This window comes from Ambystoma mexicanum, chromosome 5q (assembly GCF_040938575.1).
Source record: "Ambystoma mexicanum isolate Mex_15411 chromosome 5q, UKY_AmexF1_1, whole genome shotgun sequence".
In the NCBI taxonomy this organism is placed as follows: domain Eukaryota; kingdom Metazoa; phylum Chordata; class Amphibia; order Caudata; family Ambystomatidae; genus Ambystoma; species Ambystoma mexicanum.
Genome location: NC_090933.1, coordinates 1,301,109,629 through 1,301,132,410, shown reverse-complemented (window position 1 = coordinate 1,301,132,410; position 22,782 = coordinate 1,301,109,629). Strand labels below are relative to the sequence as shown.

General features: G+C 47.4%; 1 protein-coding gene across 4 annotated transcripts in view; it reads left to right on the top strand.

Annotated features, from left to right (window-relative positions):
- The window catches only part of MAF1 (MAF1 homolog, negative regulator of RNA polymerase III), a 290,551-nt gene that overhangs the window by 182,326 nt on the left and 85,443 nt on the right, over positions 1-22,782 (top strand). For all 4 annotated transcript variants that reach the window (XM_069621896.1, XM_069621898.1, XM_069621895.1 and 1 more), the window contains exons 4-5: positions 11,863-12,022; positions 12,752-12,873. In XM_069621896.1, coding sequence (XP_069477997.1) covers positions 11,863-12,022; positions 12,752-12,873 — 282 coding nt within the window. The remainder of the gene's footprint in view (positions 1-11,862; positions 12,023-12,751; positions 12,874-22,782) is intronic.

Sequence of the window (22,782 nt, the reverse complement as noted above, 5' to 3'; positions counted from 1 at the left end):
CAGCAGCACGTACGAAACCGCGCTGTTCAGGGCAGCATTTGTGCTAGCATACTATGGGGCTTTCAGGGTAGGGGAACTGGTGGCCAGTAATACAGTGGCAGGAGACGGCCTGGCAAGGAAAGACATTACTATGGGAAACAAGGGGATGTCTATAATGCTACAGAAATCTAAAACAGACCAATCGGGGAAGGGGAGAGCAATAGACCTCATTTGCATCAGAGAGAAGGACCACTGTCCCAGATGCATCACCCAAGAATTCCTAGATCTTCGACCAGAGGTCGACGGGCAGTTATTAATACATAGGGACGGCAGTGCACTCAGCAGGTGCCAGTTTCAGGCGGTATTGAAACAGGCAAAAGCAGGATGGGATCCAGCCGAATTTGGAACACACTTTCAGGATAGGAGCAGCGACCTCTGCATGGGCGGGGGGCCTGGGAGCGAAGGGTGTGAGAAGAATTGGGGGATGGAAGTCGCAATGTTTTAAAAAATAAATAAGGGAGGAACTGATATAACACTTATCTTCCCCGTTTCCATAGAGGCCGGACCCCACAAATCGGCATGGATAGTGGAGCACTCTTTCATGACCCGGGCAGGCATGTGGCTGGAAGAGAAGCAAGGACTATATTTCAGAAACACAATAACATCCTGGTGGGGCCTCTCAGAAATAATACCAAGAAGGGTCTGGTATGGGGCACAGAAGAGGCACGCAATCGAAATAGCCAGAAAGAAACTAAATAAATCAGTAGAAAAGTACTGCAAGAGCACAGGGCTTACACCAGAACAATCCGGACATGTTTCTCCAGGATGGGGTACACTTATCAAGGAAAGGAATGGGGGTTTTCTCCGACAACATTTTTAGGGCACTCCAAGAACGGGGTTGTAGGTAGGATGCTTTTGGGGGGGACCTGAGCGGGCGTGAGGAACACCCACTCAGGTGTGGCGGCATGTGCCCAGGAACGAAGGCCCAGGGATAACAAGGACTCAGCAGGAGCCTTGGGCAACTTCGGGACTGGACACAAGGATGCCCAAAAGCATATGGCAGTGTATTTATTTTTGTTGTGTTGTATTTTCTGTAAGAAAATAAAATGCCTATGGCCTACAACTTTTCCATACACATAAGTTGTCTGTGATTTATTACTCAGGTAGGGATCTGGTAAGAGGAGCAAAGCGAGCCCACACTACTCAGCCTCCACCCCTCCCCCCTCACCGGTGTACCCTTTTCTCAGCGACTGGCTAATTACTGGGGAAATGGAGGCAGTTTGCTTGCGAAACACCCGAAAGAGGCAAGATGTGCGCAAAATGTGGTTTTCAGATGAACTTCAATGAAACCTCCCGCTGTCAAAACATTTGCCCCGAGTGATTTTCTTTAAAACGCAGATCACACACGGCCTACACCTCTCAAGACCGAGTACAATCACGATTAGCCCAAATTCCCATTTACCAGGTCGAAGTCTGAGAATGGTCAAGCGTTATGATTCTGTTGGAATTGATTGCGTCCTGCATATAGTCTTTGTTCCTCATGCACGATACAACAATGGCTTACAGACCAATCCCAAGTGTCCAGTGGATGGGAAGATCTAGTGGTGGTTTCACAAAGGGTGGTAACTGCTCATTGTTAGGACTGATTTTCTATACTCTGCTCTGGTGGACAAATGTATAGAAAGCCAACCTATATTGTGACAGGGTCAACTCTGGGGAGCTGTAGCCAAACCAGTCAGGTAGCAGTGACGGGAGGTCTAGGCTAAATTCTTCAGAGGTGGTGAGCTTGTAAAGGGTCCACGTTGAGGTCACACAATGGGAATTGCAGATTACACTTAGACAGGATGTATTAAAAATACAATGATCATTTATTGGCCAAAGCAAAATTTAAAAAATGACTACTGGCAGGTAGAGTTATCACACAACACTAGCAAAATAGATTACATATATACATTCACTTAGAGTGCATAATATACATCGCAATCTCCTGTAAAGGAAGGTTAAGGTTGTATTATGCACATAGAATGATCCCTATCTTAAAATGTTCGGCCCTATGTTGTCCGGGGCCTTTTGCCTAATAGTTCAGGTAACGTTCCACAGGTTTTGTAAGGCAGGAAAAAATGCAGGTGGGGTCTCTGGGTTCTAATTGCCAGAGTACAAGTTAAACTAGCTAACAAAAGACTTGCGCAAGCAAGCAATGGCAAAGCCAATATTGTTGGAATAAAGTTTATTACTAGCCTATTCCGATTCTTCCTAAAACTTGGCAGGTCGATAGAAGAAGGTCCGAACTCTTTTCCCGCTGTCAGCCGCAGAGGTTGCAGTTTCTAGCTGATGTCTGGTTGGTGTCTTTCACTGGTTCACGCACTCTCGAATGCTGCAAAGCTCGATACAGGTCGCCTCTCAGGACTGAACTCTGGTCAGGTAAGCGATTTTGGACAGTGGTCACCGCAGCACTGCGACACAAAGGGACTCATCTGCCATGTTCGGACTTTCCCCTCCTATCTCGGGTCCCCTTGATGCTAGGACACCAACATTTCACAGAGGTGAGTCTTGTAGGGCCAACTGAGGATCCCCCAAAGTTACAGGTTGAAACTCGGAGTGGTGACGTCAGCACGGTAGCCCAAACTTGGAGCTGGCCAGCCACAGGACGGTCCCAGGACACTTCTGACAGCTCTTCTTTGCAGGGTACCGAGCAGATGTCGGGAATGAATGTTCCCTCTACTCCCAGGGTCGCAGCTCCTTCACAGGACTGCTAAAGATCTTCAGCAAGACGGGGCTCATCCAGGACAGCAGCAGAAGTTGGTAGCCAGGCCTCCTTCTGACAGGTCTCCTTCAGGTTTCTCCAGGCTCTCTGAAGAGTGGGCGACAATGATAAGTTTACCACTATTGATAACCAGTTCCTAAAAGCAGTAACAAAGTCGCAAGACTAAGGGAAACAATGTTTCTGATGCTTGTTAATCTGCTTAGAATCACATGCTGTGCATATGGTCCGACATCCAGTGGTAACCGCGGAGTATTGCATCTTGTCTTTCGGGGACCGAAAGGGGACGTCGGCATATGCGTGTCTGTAGAACTATCCCTACCGTGAAGTGTGGTGTAGTCAAAATCCCTCACGCGCCGAGATCCCTCGGATTGTTTTTTCCCGCCCAGAAAACTGGTCGCCCTATAGCAGAGCTATTACTAGAGACATTGTTTATCTTTACGGAATTGTCAGTTTATTCCCTGTTAAGTCACTTCGCCCAACAAGAACATCTTCAACGAAGACTACAGAGGATTCGTCTACGGCTGTGGATTTCGGCGCCTAAGATTTGGCGGCTGGATTTTCCATGTGGTCTGGCCATCTGGCTGACCTATACAGTAGAGAGAGTGGGGTCGGGGTGGCCTTATTGTCGGTATGTCTTTCCTCATTTCCCCTCTTTTCCCTGTTGGTCTGGTTATCTTTCCCTTTAGCTATGGAAAGGACTCCTTTTAGATTCTGCCCTAAGTGTAGGGTCAGATATCCTTGGAAGGACGAACACAGGGGAACGCCTGTCTCCCCCTAGAGCACGACGAGAAGCGGTGTGCGGCGTGCAAACTCCTTCGGCTTAAGACCCTTAAGGAGCGCAGTGTAAAGCGGTGTGTCGTGTACGGTATGTCACGCGTGGAACCCCCACCGCCACACCCACTGAAAGTAACGGAGGTACTTCGGATGACCAAACATCCGTTACGGATGTTATAGACCTTGAGGCTGACGCTTCTAGGTCTGCCACGCCCGTCCCCGACCCCCTAAGGCTTGACTGTGGTCTTGCTACAGGGACAACACCCAGCGACAGGGGCGTAATAGCGCATTGCACTAAGCACACAACCCGTACACCGTTTTCGACATCTTCATCGAAAAAGGTGAAAGCGCCAACAGTGCCGCCGAAAACTTTGCCGGCTCCTTCGGATCGTTCAGATCCAAAGCCTTCCCTGCATCCGCAGCAGCGTTTTGCGACTGGGCAATCTAAACCAGCTAAGGGCGCTACACTCAAACCTACATACGTCGAAGCGTGGGAACCCGACGCTCTCCAAGGCTGCAGTAGGCCCGAAAACTACGGCTAAGCCTCTACCCGAAAAACCAACCGCTAGGCCCTCTAGCGCCGCGGAAGGAATTACACCTGCCGAAAAATCATCGGGGCCACTGTCTCACGACGATTCGGCGACTATCGAAAGCAGCATCGGAAGAATTACAGTGGCGGTGGGCCTTACCCCGGTTCCGCCTAAAGTTATGGGACAAGCCGTGGAAAACATCGGCTGATTTGGTTCCCGATTCTGACGACGCTTACGAGGATAGGCGAAAGCCTCTTTCCGATGACCTGAGAGACTCCTTTCGACGCCGCAGAGCGGAGAACGTCGTTTCTTCTCACGCAGGCCCGTTTGGGTCCTCTGAATGGACTACTAAAAAAGAGGTGTATGGATCGGCTGGAGCAGATTATCAGTTTTTCGATCATCCTCGCCGAAAAGGACTCGGCTAGACCCTAAACCTCAATTTCAGGAAGATCATTCTCCTGTTTTCCAACAGGAAGACGTGGTCCAGATGAACTCATATAGAGACATCTATAATGAAGAAGAAGCTTCTTTTCTGCAAAACTATGTGGAAGACCAACAGGATACTACGGACAACTGGGAGGAAACCCAGCAGGAAGGTCAGGACCCATGGACACAGCAAAATCAGGTCTCTTAATGTTTTGTGTCTAGACTCTCCTCCGTCCAATCCGGCTCGCCCGGCCTTTCCTGTAGATGACCAAATGGCATTCAACTCCATGTTGAAAAAAGCAGCTGAATACTTTAAAAATGCCACTCAAGAGGCGGTACCTGAGCAGGATTTCGTGGAGGATATCATTGAGGAAAAACCTCCGGCGAGTCAATCCATCCCCCTCCTTAACTCCGTTAAGAGAAGGGTAGCTCCCTCATTGGTGTCACCTGCTCAAACATGGGCAGTGAACCCGAGAGTCAAAAAATTATTTTGCCCTTCCCCTTACAACCCTCTATACATCAAAGGGCACGCCATCCCAGATTCACTGGTAGTGACTACCACTCGAAAGAGGGACGGGGTACCCCTTGCCACGGGGGAATCACCACTGGACAATGAATTTAAGCGGCTGTATGGCCTTGGCAAACGTCACGTCAGCAGCCGCATACACTATAAGGGTTGCTAATAATACTACTCCATTAGCAAGCTATGCTGATGGCCAATGGACCTTGCTCCAGGAAGGCCTCCAAGAGATCCACGAACCTGCCAAGTCAAAGCTTCTCTCCATTGTAACGGAGGGAAGACTAGTTAACCAGAACGTGGTGAAGAACATTCTGGACACTGCGGAAACTGCAGGCAGGTCTCTTACTCAAAGGACCCTACTAAAAAGACACGCTTGGCTGCGTACATCAGGATTTAAACCTGAAACTCAGGCCTCCCTCATTAATAAACCCATTGAGGAGACTAACCTCTTCGGGAAAGCGGTGGATGAGGCTTTGGAATCAGCCAAGAGGGAGCAGGAGACTCTAAAGTCTCTGCAACAAATTACACAGATACCCTCCTCCCAGAGGGTAATGACTCTCGGCGGTCCTTTCGAGGGCAAGCCCGTGCTGGTCAACACAACTACGGCACGGATAACTTCAACACAAATCAAACATCTGAGGCCCCACTTACTACCCCTCAAGGGGTCGGAAACGTGGCAAGGGTAGAGGCAGAGGCCCCAATCCCAGAGGAGCCACGGCCTCTGGTCAGAAATGAGCTGCAGGTCCAGGTCCCCTCCCATGTCACCCCGGTCAGGGGCGATTAACATCTTTCCTCATGGCATGGGAGGGGATAACTTCCGACCAGTGGGGTCTTAAAGACGGTCGCCCACGGTTACTGTGTGGAATTTGCCCGACCTCCACAGTTCAGACTGCCGCGCTCACTGCGTCTTTCACCGGACTATCTGGAAATCCTGATCCAAGAGGTGGAAGCACTGCTGGGAAAGGACGCCATAGAAGCTGTCCCTATTCTTCAGGTAAACGAGGGTATTTATTCAGTGTACTTCCTTGTACCCAAAAAAGGATCTCACCATGCACCCTGTTCTAGACCTACGCCCAGCGAACAAGTTTATAAAATCCCAGAAGTTTTGCATGGTAACACTGCAGGAGGTGATCCCGTTGCTGAAACAGGGGGACTTCATGGCAACATTGGACATGAAAGATGCATACTTTCATATTTCAATGTTGCCAGCGCACAAGAAATATCTAAGGTTCATGATCCAGGACAGGCATTACCAATTCTAGGTACTCCCCTTCGGCATCGCCTCAGCGCCAAGGGTGTTTACCAAAGTCCTGGCAGTGGCAGCAGCACATCTGCGCTGACTATCAGTCCCAGTTTACCCTTACCTCGACGACTGGCTCATCACGGGGGACTCGTTCGACACTTGTTTTTCGAACACCCAAAAAACAGTAGGTCTCTTCTTCAGCCTGGGTTTCTCAATGTCAGGGTCTGGCTTGACTGAATTCCACAGGAGCTGATGCTGGCCCCACAGACCCTCACCAGGAGTTCACCTCTCAACCCTTAAGTATAAGCTGAGCTGCGAACCCCAAGAAAGGGAAAGGGGAATTTGGAGAAAATAACAACGGAGACACTGCAGCCCTGCAACCTTCTGGTAGGCTCTGGTATCTGTAGTAAACAAATATACTTGGTTACTTATATGTTAATATAAACTTCTTTTCTAAAATTATTCTAAAACAAACTCTAACTTCTTTACCTCTTAAACCTCAGTAAAAGACTTAGAGGCTAATTATCTGTGTGGAATATCTTGTAAATTATTATCTTGCTTTGTGCATATAGTTTCAAGCCATTCAAGTCTCTTTAGAATCCTAAAGTAATGACCCTTGCAAGCACCTTACAGACTTAGATATTCTTCTTGCTTTTTAAGTTCATTTAACTCTATGAAGTTTGTTTTAAATGCTTTTGTAAAATGCAGTCTTTTTCTGAAGTATTGAATTCCATTTGCATAAAGTTACATTAAATAGAAACTCATTAACTTTCTGGAATGCTGCTTTCCTTCTGCGTGTGAATAGTTTTTTTTTTTTACACATAAAAACGTATGGATTCTTTATTGGCAAGCGTGTGCGATAAACACGTGAAATCACAAAACGTGAAGAATTGTCCTCGCATTTAAAATACACACGTGCATCTTAACCAAACACGCCCGCGTGAAAATATGTGTACGCGCTAAAAAACAACTTGCGCTAGTTAAAATGGACTTGCGCTCTATCGCTACCAAACACACGCGGTTATACGAAACGTAAATCCCGTAAAAATAGTACACGCGTTCAAAACAACTCGCGCTTAGTTAAAAACAGACTTGCGCTCTATCGCAACCCAACATGCGCTTTATTACGCAACGTCTCTCACGTTAAAATTGTGCACGCGCTAAAATACACTCCCGCATTTCATTTGAACATGTGCTCTATCGCTCGGAATACCCGCGCGCTCCCTTTAAAACGTCAACGACGACACACAAACTCGTGTTAAACAGTCTTGAAATACATTACACGTAGTTAACAAACTTTAAACTTGAGCGCACAGTCTTCAAACTTGTTTCGTTATAGTAACTTAACTGTAAAATGTCTTTTGTCTCAGTAAACTTTAAAACTTGTTAACTCTTTAAGTCTTCTTATGAAAAATGAAGGTTCACTGTGAAAATCTTAAAGCCTTTAAAAAGAAAGATCCCACCTGATGTCTTGTTCACTCTGGCTCAGCAAACGATTCTTACTTCTTTGGTAAATCTTCTGAACTCTGAAAGGCCTTATTTAAGGAGCTTAACTAATGTACAACCAGCCACTGAATTTCTATGGATGAAAGGCACTTTGGAATCTTGCTCACCTCACAAGAATCAAACCCATTGTCCTATGCACCAATCGGGCAAACCAAACATATCATTGTTCCTTTAACCAATCAGATTAAGTTTCTTTCTCTCCATCTTGACTTGGGCAAGTACAAAGTTAATTCTATGTACAGACTCTTTCTGACTACTACTCAGCCAATTCTATGCACATACTCTTTCTGATTACTAATCCAGCCAGCCCTGACACTCACTCAACGAAAAGAAATCCAGTTTGGTCCCCAGCCAAGTAAAACAATTCCTGGAGCTCTAATTCGGACGGAAAACGTCCTCGTCTTTCCCTCCAACGAGAGGGTTCAGAACATGCTTTCTCAGATCCCTCAATATGTAGCCAGTCGGGAGCAGATGGTACTCAAAGCCATGCGTTTGCTAGGGATGATGGCGTCGTGCATATACTTGTTTCCCGCATGCGGCTGCGCATACATCCCATGCAAGAGTGGCTCAACAGCCAGTGGTGTCAGGCCAGCAGACAATGGGAAGATCTGGTAGTTCTCGCCAGCCCTCGTTCTCTCTCTGCAGTGGTGGTCAAGAGAAAACCTCTTGAAAGGGGAAGACCTTCACCACCCCTGCAGTGGAAGCCACTCACACGACAGACTCATCTCTCACAGGGTGGGGAGCTCATCTACTTCAGCAGACGGCACACTGAGTTTGGTCTCCTCGAGTAGCATCCAACCATATAAACTTACTGGAGCTGTTAGCGGTGTTCAAGGCTTTGAAAGCCTTTTAGGTGCAACTGCAAGGGAAGACAGTGCTGATTCTAACAGACAGCACTACAGCTATGTATTACCTGAACGGCACTCCCTCTTCAGGGCTATCCAAGCTGTCCCAAAACATTTGGATATGGGCTCTCAGACACAAGATGTTTCTATTGTCCCAACATGTTCCAGGGGAACTCAATCTTCTGGCAGACATACTCAGCGGAGATTTCCCTCTGCCCGAAGAATACGAATGGCGACTGCACGAAGACATTGTGTCCAACGTCTTTTGCAAAATGGGGTTTTCCAGAGATCGACCTTTTCGCTACTCAGGTGAACCCCCAATGCCAAGACTACGCCTCCAGGTACCCCCAGAACCGATCCAAAGGGAACAGTCTCTGGATTACATGGTCTGGGAAATTTGGCACTTACCCAACCCCCAGGACCCCTCTGAGCGACTCCCCTTATCAACAAGATGCACCAGGAACCAGTTACCATGATACTGGTGGCCCCATGTGGGCCCGCCAACCCTGGTTCGCTCACCTGATAGAAATATCCCTCTTCCCACCAGTGAAACTACTCTGCCCGTACAACATGTTGTCTCAGGACAGGGGGGAGACCCTACACCCATGCCCACAAACTCTGAATTTAGCAGCTTGGCTCCTGAGGTCATAGAGTTTGGACACCTGCAACTCCCTCAGAGGTGCATAGACATACTCGGGGAAGCGAGAAAACCGAATACGCGTTATTGCTATGCTAGCAAATGGAAACGTTTTGTCATCTGGTGCAATTCCAAGGGCGTCCATCCCATTGATTGCTCACCCTCACACATTGTGCTGTATCTAACCCTCCTGTTGGACTCTGGGTTAGTCTTCAATTCCCTAAAGGTTCATCTGGCTGCTCTGTCAGCCTACATCACATCACATCACAACAAAAAGTATTGTGGTGGAAAATACCGGTGATTAAAGCCTTTATGGAAGGGGTTAATAGGAGTCATCCTCCCATCTCTCACCCAGTCCCTGGATGGGATCTGAATGTGGCTTTGACCAGGCTCATGGGAGCTCCCTTTGAGCCTATGCATGAAGCAAGTCTGAAAGACCTACCTATAAGACAGCCTTCCTAGTGGCTATCACTTCTATCAGAAGGGTTAGCAAACTACAGGCTCTTTCTGTTCTAGACCCCTTTGTTACAGTCCACAAAGATAAGTTCTGCGCGCACATCCTAGGTTTGCGCCTAAATTCATCTCAAAGTTCCATGTGAACCAATCAATCGAACTACCCACTTTCTTCCGGAACCCTGCTAACATGGCCTAAAGAAGCCTTCACACACTAGGCGTGTGCAGGGCAGTCATGTTTTACCTGGAAAGAATTAAACCACTAAGGAAGACTAAACAATTCTTCGTTTCAGTGGCAGCTGGTATAGAAGGGGGTCCTGTCTCTAAATTGGCTGTTTCAAGGTGGATTGTCAAATGCATCACACTGTTACACTCTTGCTAAGAGAGAACTGCCCTTCAAGCCTAGAGCACATTCTGCTCGAGGCACTGGGGCATCCATAGCATTCATTGCAAATGTTCCCCTAGAGTCCATTTGCAAAGCGGCAACCTGGAGTTCTGTACACACCGTTTCAAAACACTATTACCTAGAAACTCATTCTAGGTCTGATTCTCAGGTGGGACAAGCAGTACTAAGACATCTTTTCTCTACTGTTCCTTCTCACAACCCACCTCCAACTCCGGGTACTGCTTGCTAGTCTATGCACAGCATGTGATTCTAAACAGATTAACAAGCATCAGAAGACATGCATTACTTACCGTAATAGCATTTCTGATGATTGTATCTGCTTAGATTCACATGCGACCTCCCTACCTCCCCGCTCTGAGTGGAAGGAACATAGAAGTCTTACTACTTTCTCTTTATGTACTCACTCACTATAGCCTTGGGCTCCCTCATGGCAGAGAAAATACAATCAGAGAGACCTCGGCGCGTGAGGGATTTTGGGTACACCACACGTCACGATAGGCATAGTGTTAGACACGCCTATGCCGACGTCCCCTTTCGGTCCCTGAAAGACCAGATGCAATACTCCGCTGTTACCACTGGATGTCGGGCCATATGCACAGCATGTGAATCTAAGCAGATACAATCATCAGAAATGCTATTACGGTAAGTAATGCATGTCTTCCCAGTACTGACAGCCTGAAGGACATGTCAGTTTCCCCATAACATATGTGCAAAAGCCAGTGCAGTGAAGCTTAATGCTTCACTGTACTGCAAAAAGAGCAGGTCTGCATCAAAAATAAAAGCAAAAGGTTTGGGCGTCCATAAATATGGAAGGAAAAGTTCAGTAAAGAGAAATCTTTCCTAACACACATCAATGGTGGACTGAGACAGAATCCAAAGAAATAATCGACTGCAAAACTACGAATGGGAGAAAAGACTGAATTTTGTTTCCAAATCATTTTGAATTTGGGGCCATTTTCCAACAAAATGTGTGGGGTTGGTTGAGAGTAATAGTTATGGTTGCGGCAAGTCGGATATCCCCTAACCCCCTGCATTTCTTTAAAAAAAAAAAAGAAATTAGGTAATTTCTCTCATTCGTTATTTTCTCAGTAATACGACTGAGACAAATATGCTAAAGGGAAAACCTTTCACCAATCCTCTAGAACAAATAACAATTAGCACAGACCGCCTCGCTACTGGAGGCCCACGATCAAGCGCGAACTGCCGAAGGCATATGGGCACAAACAGGCGACTTGGCACAAACATGGTGGTACCCCATGCAATACAAATGGAGTTACTACATTCAAAACAAGTGTGCTGATAAACGCAAACAGCGCCATGGCCAGTTTTTAAATTGACAAGCAAGGTGGTTCTTGTTCAGTAAATATGGCAAGGGTGCATCGGGAGACACATTTTCTTTCAAGCACGATATGTATCGGGCGAGCACAGTTGCCTTGCAGACAACCTAAGCAGAGTGCTTCTGCAAGAACACAAATGGGAAATCCACACATTTTTTCAATGGGGCGATTAGGGCGGGATTCCTTCAGTGGACCTTTTTTGCAACAGCAGAAAACGCAAAATGTCCAGACTTCTCGTTTAGGTACCCACATCATGGGTCACGACGAAACGCACCATGGTCAGGGATGTTTTCTCACACTTTTCCTACGACATCATTGCAAATTACATCACAAACATTGAACGCTAAGTTCCTTTTTTCTGTGTGCCTTTTAAAGCCAGTAATTATTCCAGTGTGTTCTTTTCTTGTAGTTGGTAAGCATTGTGTTTCTTCTAATTTTATAGACTCAGTAAAAGTGGAGATGAAGACAGCCCCCTCAGTGACAAATGCTGCAGAAAGACGCTGTTTTATCTGATTGCCACACTCAATGAGTCTTTTCGGCCTGATTACGACTTCAGTGCAGCAAAGAGCCATGAGTTTAGCAGAGAGCCCAGTTTGAACTGGGTGAGTATGTGCTGGTTTGCAAATGCTTGGCAACCAAAGTTGTTAAGGTTGTGAACATTTGAAATGAGTCCGCATCGCCATGTATTTTGTAGCTTGTGAAAAATCGAACCTAGGTTTGCAGGAATTGTTCCACAGTAAAGTCATTTTTTTTTTGTATTTTTTTTTTTTAATTGGTCTTTTTTTTCGGTCCTCTTTGCCGCTTCAGTCATAAAATGTGATATGAAACATTTTAAACAGCCCAGCCATTAATTGATTGCAGGCCACTGGTTTTAAGTATACTGCTTTCTGCTTGTGAGACCATTTTCCAGGAAGAGTCCTCCCCAAATACAGAACCTTAATACTTCATAGACGCAAAAACTAAGTTTCATTAAAAAAGTTTTTTTACACATCTCTTTGAGCTCATACAGCACTTACCACAAGTCGCCACATTTCTTTTTTCTGCACTTTCAAAGCAGGTTCACAGTACACTGATTGTTCCACAACATGTATTGTTACATCTTTCACAAAGGCACTTTTTTTTGTTTTGGTGATTTCAATATTTCTAACTTTTTTTGTAGTTGGTTCTTTTGAAAATACTTTTTCCTTTGAGGCCTGCTGACTATATTCTCAAAAATAGTTTACAATGAGCTAAACACCTCTTACTGCTGGCATCCTTGCATTGTTTTACCCAATATGCTTTTCAAGGCAATCCTATTTTGTGTTCTACTTATGCCTGCTCCTTACTTTTAGGTGGTGAATGCAGTTAATTGCAGTCTGTTCTCTGCAGTCGGGGATGATTTTAATACTCTTAAACCCGACTTATGGAATGCTGTGGATGAAGAGATCTGTCTCTCGGAGTGTGATATATACAGGTGAGAACTTTCATATACTGGTGCAGCTTCTAGTTATAGCCCAGTAGTTAGAAAAAATATTTCTGATGTTTGTTAATCTGCTTAGATTCACATGCTGTGCATAGTCCGACATCCAGTGGACACTGCGGAGAATTGCATCTTGTTTTTCGAAAGTCGAAAAGGTGACGTCGACATAGGCGTGTCTGTAATACTATCCCTATAGTGACGTTTAGTGTACCCAAAATCCCTCACGCATCGAGGTCACTCAGATTGTTTTTTTCTGCCCAGAATACTGGTCGCCTTATGCAGAGCTCGTAAGAGACATTGCCATTACCATTTATTCGACCCTTGGTCGTTTTTGTCAGTTATCGTTAATCCAAACGCCTCCGCCCTTTTCGACAGCTAAGCAAATTCCCCCATGAGTCAAGATCTTCGGCGGTGGTTTCGACGGAGACAATCCTATCGCCGCTGCCGAACACGTGGCCCAGCCTTTTTTTTGTTTATTTGTATAGCGCACAATGCCCAAGGCATTATTTAGTTACAAGCAGGTTACATATAGACACAATATTTACCTTAAAAAATATACAAGGTTACAGGCACAATATTTACATTCAACTATACAGAATATACATGATAGATAAATGAAGGTGTGCAGTTTACACAGGCTGAGCAAAATATAAGGTCATGATATGACAAGAACGGCCTATGATGCTGAGATGAGTGTTCCGGTCAGGTCATGCCTAGTCAAGGGTGGACAGCCAAACGTTGGCCTTACGCTTGAAGGCAGGGAACAAAGGTTCATGGGTAGAGTGTTCCATAGGTTAGCGGCAAGGACTGGGAAACCACGACCTCCAAATTTTTGGAGGTTGAAGCGTGGGATGATCAGGCAATTAGCGTGTGTGCTTCTGAGAGGTCTCGCAGCTGAATGAGTTGTGAACCTGTTGGAGAGGTAGCTGGGAGCTTGGTTCACAATACTTTTGTGTGTAAGTGTCAGAGCTTTAAAGAAGATTCTTTGGGTAACTGAAAGCCAATGGAGGTTTCGTCTGTGTTCTGAGATGTGTGAGGTCCTGGGGATGTTAAAGGGCCGCTCTAATAGCATTATTTTGGATAATGCAGAGTTTTCTGATATTGCATTCGTTGGTGCCTAGATAGAGGGCATTGCAGTAGTCAATTTTGGATAAGACCAAGGTCCTGGCTAGGCAGGTACAGTTGGCTGGAGACAGGAATGGGCGGCAGGCTGTGATGAGCTTGCATGTGTAGGATGCAGCTGAGGCGACTGCATTGGTTTGTCTAGTTAAGGAGAGGGTGGAATCAAGGTACATACCTAGTGTCTTAGTGTCCTTGGCCACTTTGATTGAATTACCATTGATGGTGAAGGATTTGAATGACGAGTCAAGTTTGCTGAGTTTATGGGGTCAGCCTAGGACGAGGAGCTCAGTTTTCTGGTCGTTTAAACACAGTTCGTGCTGCGCCATCCAGGCCTGGATGACTTGGTAGATGGCGTTGATAGCTAAGGAGTCCATTTTGTAATCGCCTGTAATGGGAATAAGTATTTGGGTGTTGTCAGCGTAATTGGTGTACGTGACGCCCATGCGGTCCAGTATGTCAAATAGAGGTTTTGTGAAGACATTGTAAAGTGTCAGGGACACACATGATCCTTGGGGGACTCCACATGTGACCGGGGAAGGTTCTGCAGTGGCGGTAGGGCAGAAGACCCTCATGGATCTGTTATCCAGGAAGGAGGTAATCTAGTCTGTCGCTTTCTCAGAGAAGTTGGCTGCAGTTTTGAGGTGGTGGCAGAGGATTTGATGATTGACTAGGTCGAATGCTGCGGAAAGGTCTAATAAGAGTAAGAGCACCAATTTTCCCTTATCTTTTAGGTCTTCTATTTGTGTTTTTAAGTCTAACCGCACAGTTTCAGTGCCGTGGCGAGGGCGGAAACCCGATTGCCTTAGGCCCAGGAGGTTATTGGTTTCAAGGTAATCTTGGATCTGCAGATATGCCGCTCGATCAAGAATTTTTAAGAGAAATGGCACCGTGGTGATTGGCCTGTAATTGGTAGGAATGTTAGCTTCCAAGGTTGTTTTTTTCAGCAGAGGAATAACCCAGGCATCCTTGAGGTTATCTGGGACGATCCCCGTCTTGAAGGAGGAGTTTATGAGTGTGGTGATGAAAGGCGCCAGGTTGTGTGAGGCTTCCTTGATAATGGTGGCAGGGCAGGAGTCTCCCTGACAATTAGAGGGCTTAGGGCTGTTAATGAGTTCAACGTCAGATGTGGAGAGAGGTGAGAAGCAGAATGGTTGCAAGGATACAGTATTGGGTTTGTGGTTAGCCTGAGGAGCAAGCTGTGATATAAATGAGTGCAGGCTGTTTTTTTTTACCATTAATTTTAGTTTGGAGCATGGTAATTTTACCCTGGAGGGCCTCTTGGATGTTAGTGCACCAAGTGCTGTCTTTGGAGCAGGTGTCTGGAAGAGGGGCAGGGGATTCCAATTCCTTTTAGGATTTTGAAGAGCTCCTCAGTATTGGATTGGGCAAGTTCAATTTGTTTATTCATGTCTTTTTTAGCAGGCAGTATGGCTTCTTTATAGTTTAGCGTCGCTAATGCCATGCTTACTTTATTGGATTCAGTCGGGTGGCTTCTCCAGCGAGTTTCAAGAGTCCTTTTTTCCTTGCATAAGGTTCTTAGCTGGGGTGTGAACCAGGAACTAAGGTGAGCCTGGGGTTTGGGTTTACGTAGTTTGGCAGGAGCGATGAGATCTAATGCTTTTAACATAGTCTGATTGTAGGAATCTACCAAGACAGTAGGATCCGAGCATACTGAAGCAAGATCATTGAAGGCAGAGAGGATAAGTTTGGCGCAAGTTACGTTGCGCTTGTTCCTGATGAGTGTGGCAGGTGCAATATTAGGGGTGGAGTGGGAGGTTTTAGTGGGGATGCTAAAGGTGATAAGATGATGATCCGTCCAGGCACATGGTAGATTGGAATTGACCTTCACGTCACAATTAAGGTCAGCAATCCAATCTAGGATTCTGCCTTTAGAGTAAGTAGGTGCTGTGACACGTTGTGTGAAACCTAGATTGAGTAGTAAACTGTTGACATTTTGGGCGGATGCATCGTTGGGGTCAAGGAGGCCTAAATTGAAATCACCTAATGCGATGATTTGGGAAGTGGTCTTGGTGTTTTCAGACAGAGTATGGGCTAGGTAAAGGTTGATACAGGGCCAGGGGATCTGTATATAATGTGGACTGTAATAGTCTGGTTGGGGGAGATGGCAAGCTTAGCTGTGAGAGATTCTGCTGGTTTGAATTGGCCAGGAGTGGAGAGACGGAGGTTTATAGCTGTTTTGTAAATAATGGGTATACCTCCTCCTTTAGTTTGAGCAGTGTTGCAGTCACTTCTGATGATGGTGTAGCCTTCAGGTATAGTGAGGGATAGCGGAGGTCCTGAGGCCGCATGGGGCCAGGTTTCAGTGACCGCTATAAAGTCCAGGTCAAGAGTAGATATGAGATCAGCCATGTCAAGGGCATGAGCTGTGAGAGACCTAGAATTGATCAGAGCTGCTTTGATACTTGTTGAAGGTTGTGTGATGGACGGTACAGTATATGAATCAGTGGTAGGGTCTAACAAGGGTGTGTCCAAGGAGAGGGTGGGAATGTGGTGGTGGGTGGCAGCTGTGAGCTTAATGTCAGAGGGTTTGGTTGTCTGGCCGCTGATAGGGTGATGGTAGGCGATGTGTGGCAGTCTGGACCCTAGTCTAAGGTTTCTCAATGGAGAAGCGCAAGGTTGGTTAGGTGAGGGTTTCCTGGTGAAGTGTTGTAGCCAAAGCGTTGTATTGTTAAGGTAGGGGTTAGCCAGTGGGGCGTTCATGGTTAGGTAGAGAGGGAGTTGTTGGTGTGCGTTGTCAAGGGTACTGCTGAAGGATGCCGGGGAGATGCGATTGTAGTTCTGTGAAGGTGCAACTATAGGGGTGTTCGGGCAAAATAATGCTGAATCTAGATGTGCTGTGAGATTGATTAACAGGCAAAGTGCAAGTTGAAGGAAGGTGGATACTGCGCTTTGGGGATGCATAATAGCGGGAGAGTAAAAAGCGGGTTATCAGTTACTCGATGTGTGAGCCCATGGTGGATAAGCAATGCAGTGGTCAACATAGCAAATATGGGCAATCAGTACTGGCAGGTAGCCGTGCAATGCAGTTGAGGATTCACAGGTGATGCAGAGCAAATAACCGTACCGTACCCAGCAATACAATGTGAAATTCACAGGTTAGTGCCACAGGCCATAGCAATACAATGCAGTAAGGGGTTCACCAAGGTGGTGCAAAGCAAATGACCAAACAATGCAATATAGAGTTCACAGGGTAGTAACACAGGCCATAGCAATACAATGCAAAGAGGAATTTACAGGGTGCTGCACACGGTCGCAGCCGAGCTAGAAAGAAGGCGATCCCTCAGTGTGCCAACCATGAACAGAGAACGAAGACTTGCAGTGTCAAAACCAGAGGCATTGCGAACGGTCGCATAGCCGCTCTAGGCGGCGGAGTAGGCGGTCATCATACGAACATGATGCAGGTCGCGAAGCGCTGCCGTAACAGTGTCGGCAGCGATTTAAGTGTTAAGCGTTCCCGTTAAGGTAGGGAGCGCGGGCAGTCGCGGATCAAGTAACTGTAAAGAGACGCTTGAGGCTATATAAGCGTCGGGCAAACTAATAATATGGGCATACAGGATGACGTCGGGGAGGCGGCATATCTAACACATGGGGGAGGTGGAAAGCATTGTGCGGGCTAGCACGGTAATCAACATGGCATGCGTAGCTTCTAAATATATAGACAACCTCACGTCGCGCAGTGGATAAAATGTCAATGCAGATGGCTTGCAGCTGAAAATGAAAATGGATACCAAATAGTCTTAACTGTATCGAAATCGGTTCGCAGATTATGTGGAGTCCTCATTAAGTCTCGGCTCCATTCGTTCATGTGAAGTGTTGGTAACAGTTGCGGGGCAAAATGGGCATAGGGACCTTGCGAACGGCGAGGAAGGCATTAGTGCCGGCTCTCGCCTCCCGGTTTTCTATTGGCCCTTACAAGCAGGACTACAGCCAATCAGTGGCCATATGGAGCTCAGCACAGGAAGACAAAGGTGCTGCTTATCATAAATTTCGGTGGGCTGCCATCTTATGGTCATCAATGGAGGTTCACTTGCAGAAAACGGTTGTAAAGGCCAGTAAAGGCTGATGGCCAGATATATTTCGCTCTGTATGCAAGTAGAGCAATTGTGGTAGCAGATTTCAGCATCGGGGGCAGTTGGTAAATTTCGTGCAGTTGGGCAGCACAATAAGCCTTAAGGCTTACCTTGCATCAGGATGTGCCTGTACTGCTTCTCCATTAGCAGGCACTGCTCCAGCAGTGAGTGAAGGGGAGCTCCTGCTCCTTCAAAGGGATAGTGAAGTCTCCCTCCCCCCCCCCCTTTCCTTCGGGGTCGTTATCACTAATTATTATTACATCATCAGCTATGGAGAGGACTCCTTTTATATTTTGCCCTCGTTGTAACAGCAAATTCACGTGGAAGGATAAGCATAAGCGGTGTAACCGCTGCTTACCCCTCGAACACAACGAGGCCGGCTGTGCGGCCTGTAAACTCCTTCGTCCAAACACTTTGAAGGACCGCAGGGTCAAGAGGTGGGCAGCCCACGCTACGTTGAAGGCTGATTCCTCACCCGCCGGCGCCGAATGTGACGAGGGGGGATAGTGATAATGCTACCTCCATATCAGAGGTTATCGACCTTTCTAAGGAGCGCTCCCGCTCCTCTGCGTCTGTCCCTGGCCCTGAAAAGTTCGGCTCACGCCCTACTTATGGGGATGTACACCCCGCCGACACACATAAAAAAAGTGAAAACTAAACGCACAACCCACGACCCTTCCTCGACTAAGTCAAAGAAGGCCCCAGCGCCAACGGAGACGCTGAATCTACCGGCAGCCTCCGCCGACCGGAAGGGTCGTTCATCCCCGCAACCGCACGCGCGACTAGAGACTGGGCTGTCCAAAACTAAGGGCGCTACCACCAAAACATCACACGAAACGCCTCGTAAGAGAGTGACCGTTGGCGAAAAGGTGCCGGAACTGCTGAAAACCGTTTCAGACCAGTCCTCGACTGACAAACTAGTCGTCGAAAGCTTGGCTAGAATAGTCTCTACTGACGCTCCTAGATGGATGGCGAAAGAGTCGCCCACTCACAAGCACAGAGACGCCGAAACCTACGGAAGGTACGCCGGAACCTCCCCACCCCCGCTGTCGAAGGGAAGACCTAAAGATACATCCCCAGTGTCGGGCCCACGAGAAGGCTTTTCAGAGGGCGACAGGGGTATATCCTCCACGCTACGGGAGAGATCTCGACGCCTAGAGGCAGAGGAGCACACCTTTCCGCCACTAGACCTTTCAGGGTTATCCCAGTAGAGTATGGAAAGATACTAGATAGGTTTATGTCGAACCCCTGAACACGTTATACCCAAAAGGCCAAGAGATATTCCATGAAGACCCTAGGGCCAAATATCCAAGACTCTTTGACCCACTTGAAGAGGAAATTGATACATATGACCTCACTGATGAGGACCCGCATTTTCACAAAGATGATGAGTTCCTAAATACTGAGGATCTACAAGACCCTGTAGGGGACTTTGAAGAAGACCCAGACATAGGTGGATCACAGCCCTGGCAGTCTCCAGGGGCGTCAACAGACCCTGAAGTTTTAGATCTGTCCTCTCCTCAGACCACACCGGTCAGAAACCCGTCCCCTGTGGATGACCAACCCACCTTCAATGCATTGCTATGCAAGGCGGCACCACATTTTGAAATTGACACAGGGGAATGTTGTCATTCGCCGTCCTGTTTGGCGTTTATATCCGCGTTGGCGGTTACGCGCTGGGAGGGCGAGCGGAGGTTCCGCTACGTGATTTCTCCTTTACGCATCCTACGGTCTAGTGGTTTTCCAACATGGCGCCACTGGGAAGTATTTCTTTCCTCCTCTCCCAGCGAACGCCGCGTTGCAACCCCTTTTACTGCGCTAGCTCGCTTCTTTGGGTTTACACGCTAGTTTTTCCAGCCTCGACCGCCACGGTCACTTCTCTGTACCTTCGGTCCGCCTCCCTCGGACTACCTTTTCCTCTCTCTTCCTTCCCTCGCCTCGCCTCTTTCCGCTTTCTCCTTGTTTCCTCTTACGGTGCGCTGTCCTCCGCGCCCGCCTTCTCTGCCCTACCTTCGGCTGCGCTGTCATCCAGCCGCCCTGGTTCCTGTTGCTCCGGAGTTGTTTTCTCTGCTGGTACCCTTTCCGGTGGCTCTCTTTCTCTCCGTGTCCTTCTTTACTTTGGATGTCCGGCTTTGCCTGCTCCCATCGGCTACCTGCCTCAAGAACTCCACTACAACTGCTTGCTCCGGATCCTCTCAAGCCGCTGCACTCCTCGGAGGGTTTTTTCTGCCTGAACAGGCTTTTTCCCTTCGCACTGTCTGGTCTCGGGAAGGGGGCCCCAGGTTTGCTATACTTTAGCGCTCACTGTGGCTTCCTCTCGAGACAGATACGTTCTACACAAAAAGGAGAAGGACTACCTCTCTCACAGGCAACTGCAACCAGAGGACTTACGTTCTACACAAAAAGGAGAAGGACTACCTCTCTCACAGGCAACTGCAACCAGAGGACTTTGAATCAGGTGAGGAGAGTGGGGAGGAACGGGAGTTAGTGGAATTGTCCACCCAGGACAAATGTACTCCAGAAGTGGACTTTGTGGAGAAAATAATTAAGGAAAAACCACCAACTAGCCAGGCCATCCCCCTTCTTGCCTCAGTCAAGAGACGCCTCGTTCCATCTTTATCCACACCTGCATTGTTTAGAGGTGTCAACCCAAGAATTGAGAAGCTTTTTAGCCCCTCACGGTCGGATCCCTTATATATTAGGGGTCACGCCATACCTGATTCCCTGGTAGTAACCACCACGAGGAAAAGGGGTGGGGGTTCCGCTGTCTACTAACGAAGCACCCCCAGACAAGGAGGCGAAGAAGCTGTACATCCTCGGCAGCTTTCTCCACGCGGATTGCCAACAATAATACTTTGACAAGCTACGCTGATGCCCAATAGGGAATGTTGCGCGAAGGCCTACAAGAAGCTCCTGAGCCCTTACGAACCCGTTTTTTAGCCATTGTGACAGAAGATACTCGGGTAAACCAAAGCATCATTAAGAACACGCTAGATGCTGCAGAGACGGCTGGCCGGTCACTAGTCCAGGGTGTACTACTGAAGTGTGATATTTGGCTCAGGAACTCCGGTTTCAAGCCAGAAACCGAGGCGTCCCTCATCAACAAACCCATTGAAGACTCAAACTTGTTTGGTAAGGCGGTTGATGATGCACTGGAGACAGCTAAGAAGGAATTTGAAACTCTAAAGACTAGGGAGAATTCTCATTTTATGGCTAATTTTCCTTACCTATAGAGTCCCCCAGCAGCTTTGCTGGATTTGAAGGGTTTGATTTTCTCTCCTGCTAAGAGACTCTTTTTCCCACTCTTAGGTATTTTTGCTATGTGTGTTCTAGGCTATTTTTGTGTTTAATGTCTATGGGATTTTCTCAACTCCATAGGAACCATCTTTATTCACATGTGTTACACAGCATCCTCCGTGCAGTGACACTGGTGTCGTAGCGACCCCCAAACATAGACTCCATACTCTGGGACTGACTACTGTCTCTCAGGGCATGTAAAGTCCCAATTGACTTTACTAGTCAATTTTTGTGAACTAAACCAGTACAGCCCATCTTACTATGGACGTACTGGAAAGGGTTAATAGTTTTTCCCTTATGTTTATTTTCGAGAGGGTACCGTACAGTCCCTCTCTCAAAAGTTTCTGGCTGGTGGCAGTGGTTACTACCATAAATATTCAACCGCGAATATTTTCCCATGGGATTTTCCCATTGTTCGAGGCTACCACATTTTCTGACAGCCTCTAACATAACGCCTGTGTATTTTAATATTAACTTTACTCTGGTAGGTTTTATTTGCCAGAACGTTAATATAACTACTTCTCGTGTCTTTCTCTAAACTTCTAGTCCAGGTCAGGGATCCTTTGTTCGTCCTTTTGGCTGCCTTCTGCCGAGAAGCCCTCCTTTCGGTGCCACTGAGTCTGGGGTGGGTCCATTGTGCGGGAGGGGGGAGTAGGACCCCTGGACAGGGTTGCCTCCGCAACCCATGTCGCACTCTATCCTGATAGGCTGGAGGGTCTTCCGCCAAAAGTGACAGCTAGGCTGTATGAATGGGGATCTTTTTGCATAAAAGCAAGGTCCTGAGGACTGGAAGAGCAAGACGTCGCCACTGGAACTAAGAAGCCGAAGAGGAGAGAAGCCAAAGACGTCTGCAACGACTGAACCACCGGTGAAGCCCTGCTGCAGCGTCTCACCACTTTTCTCCACACGACGAGAGAAGATCTTCACCTCCAAGAGCCTTCTTCCCTTGAGCTGGTGGGGCCAACCAGTTTGCCAATCGCCTTCCCTGACCTGCCTTGGTCGAATCTCCCGTACCCTGTACTCGGAGGCCGGATAGCCAGGCACCAGTCCACCCGGACCGCGATTTAAAGGAGCGTACCTTTTATTCATCGGGCAGCACCGCGGCTGGTTTCATCCCTGGGTAGTGCAGTAACTCGAACTTTCCTCCACGACGAGAGCCTCTCTTCCTCTGCTGGATCACCCAAACTGTTTGAACTACCAGGAACAACCGCCACCGCAGGAGCCACGTCTTCATTTTAAAGGTACATTGTTCCGCCAGGCCTCCCTTTCTTTGCGGTAGCACTAAAGGTGTTGTAAATCCTTTACCTACCTGTTGGGTTGGCCGCCCCTCTCTTTTAACATTGTCTTTCAACATCTGCATCCACTTTTTCAAATTTGTTAACCAAAGACTTGA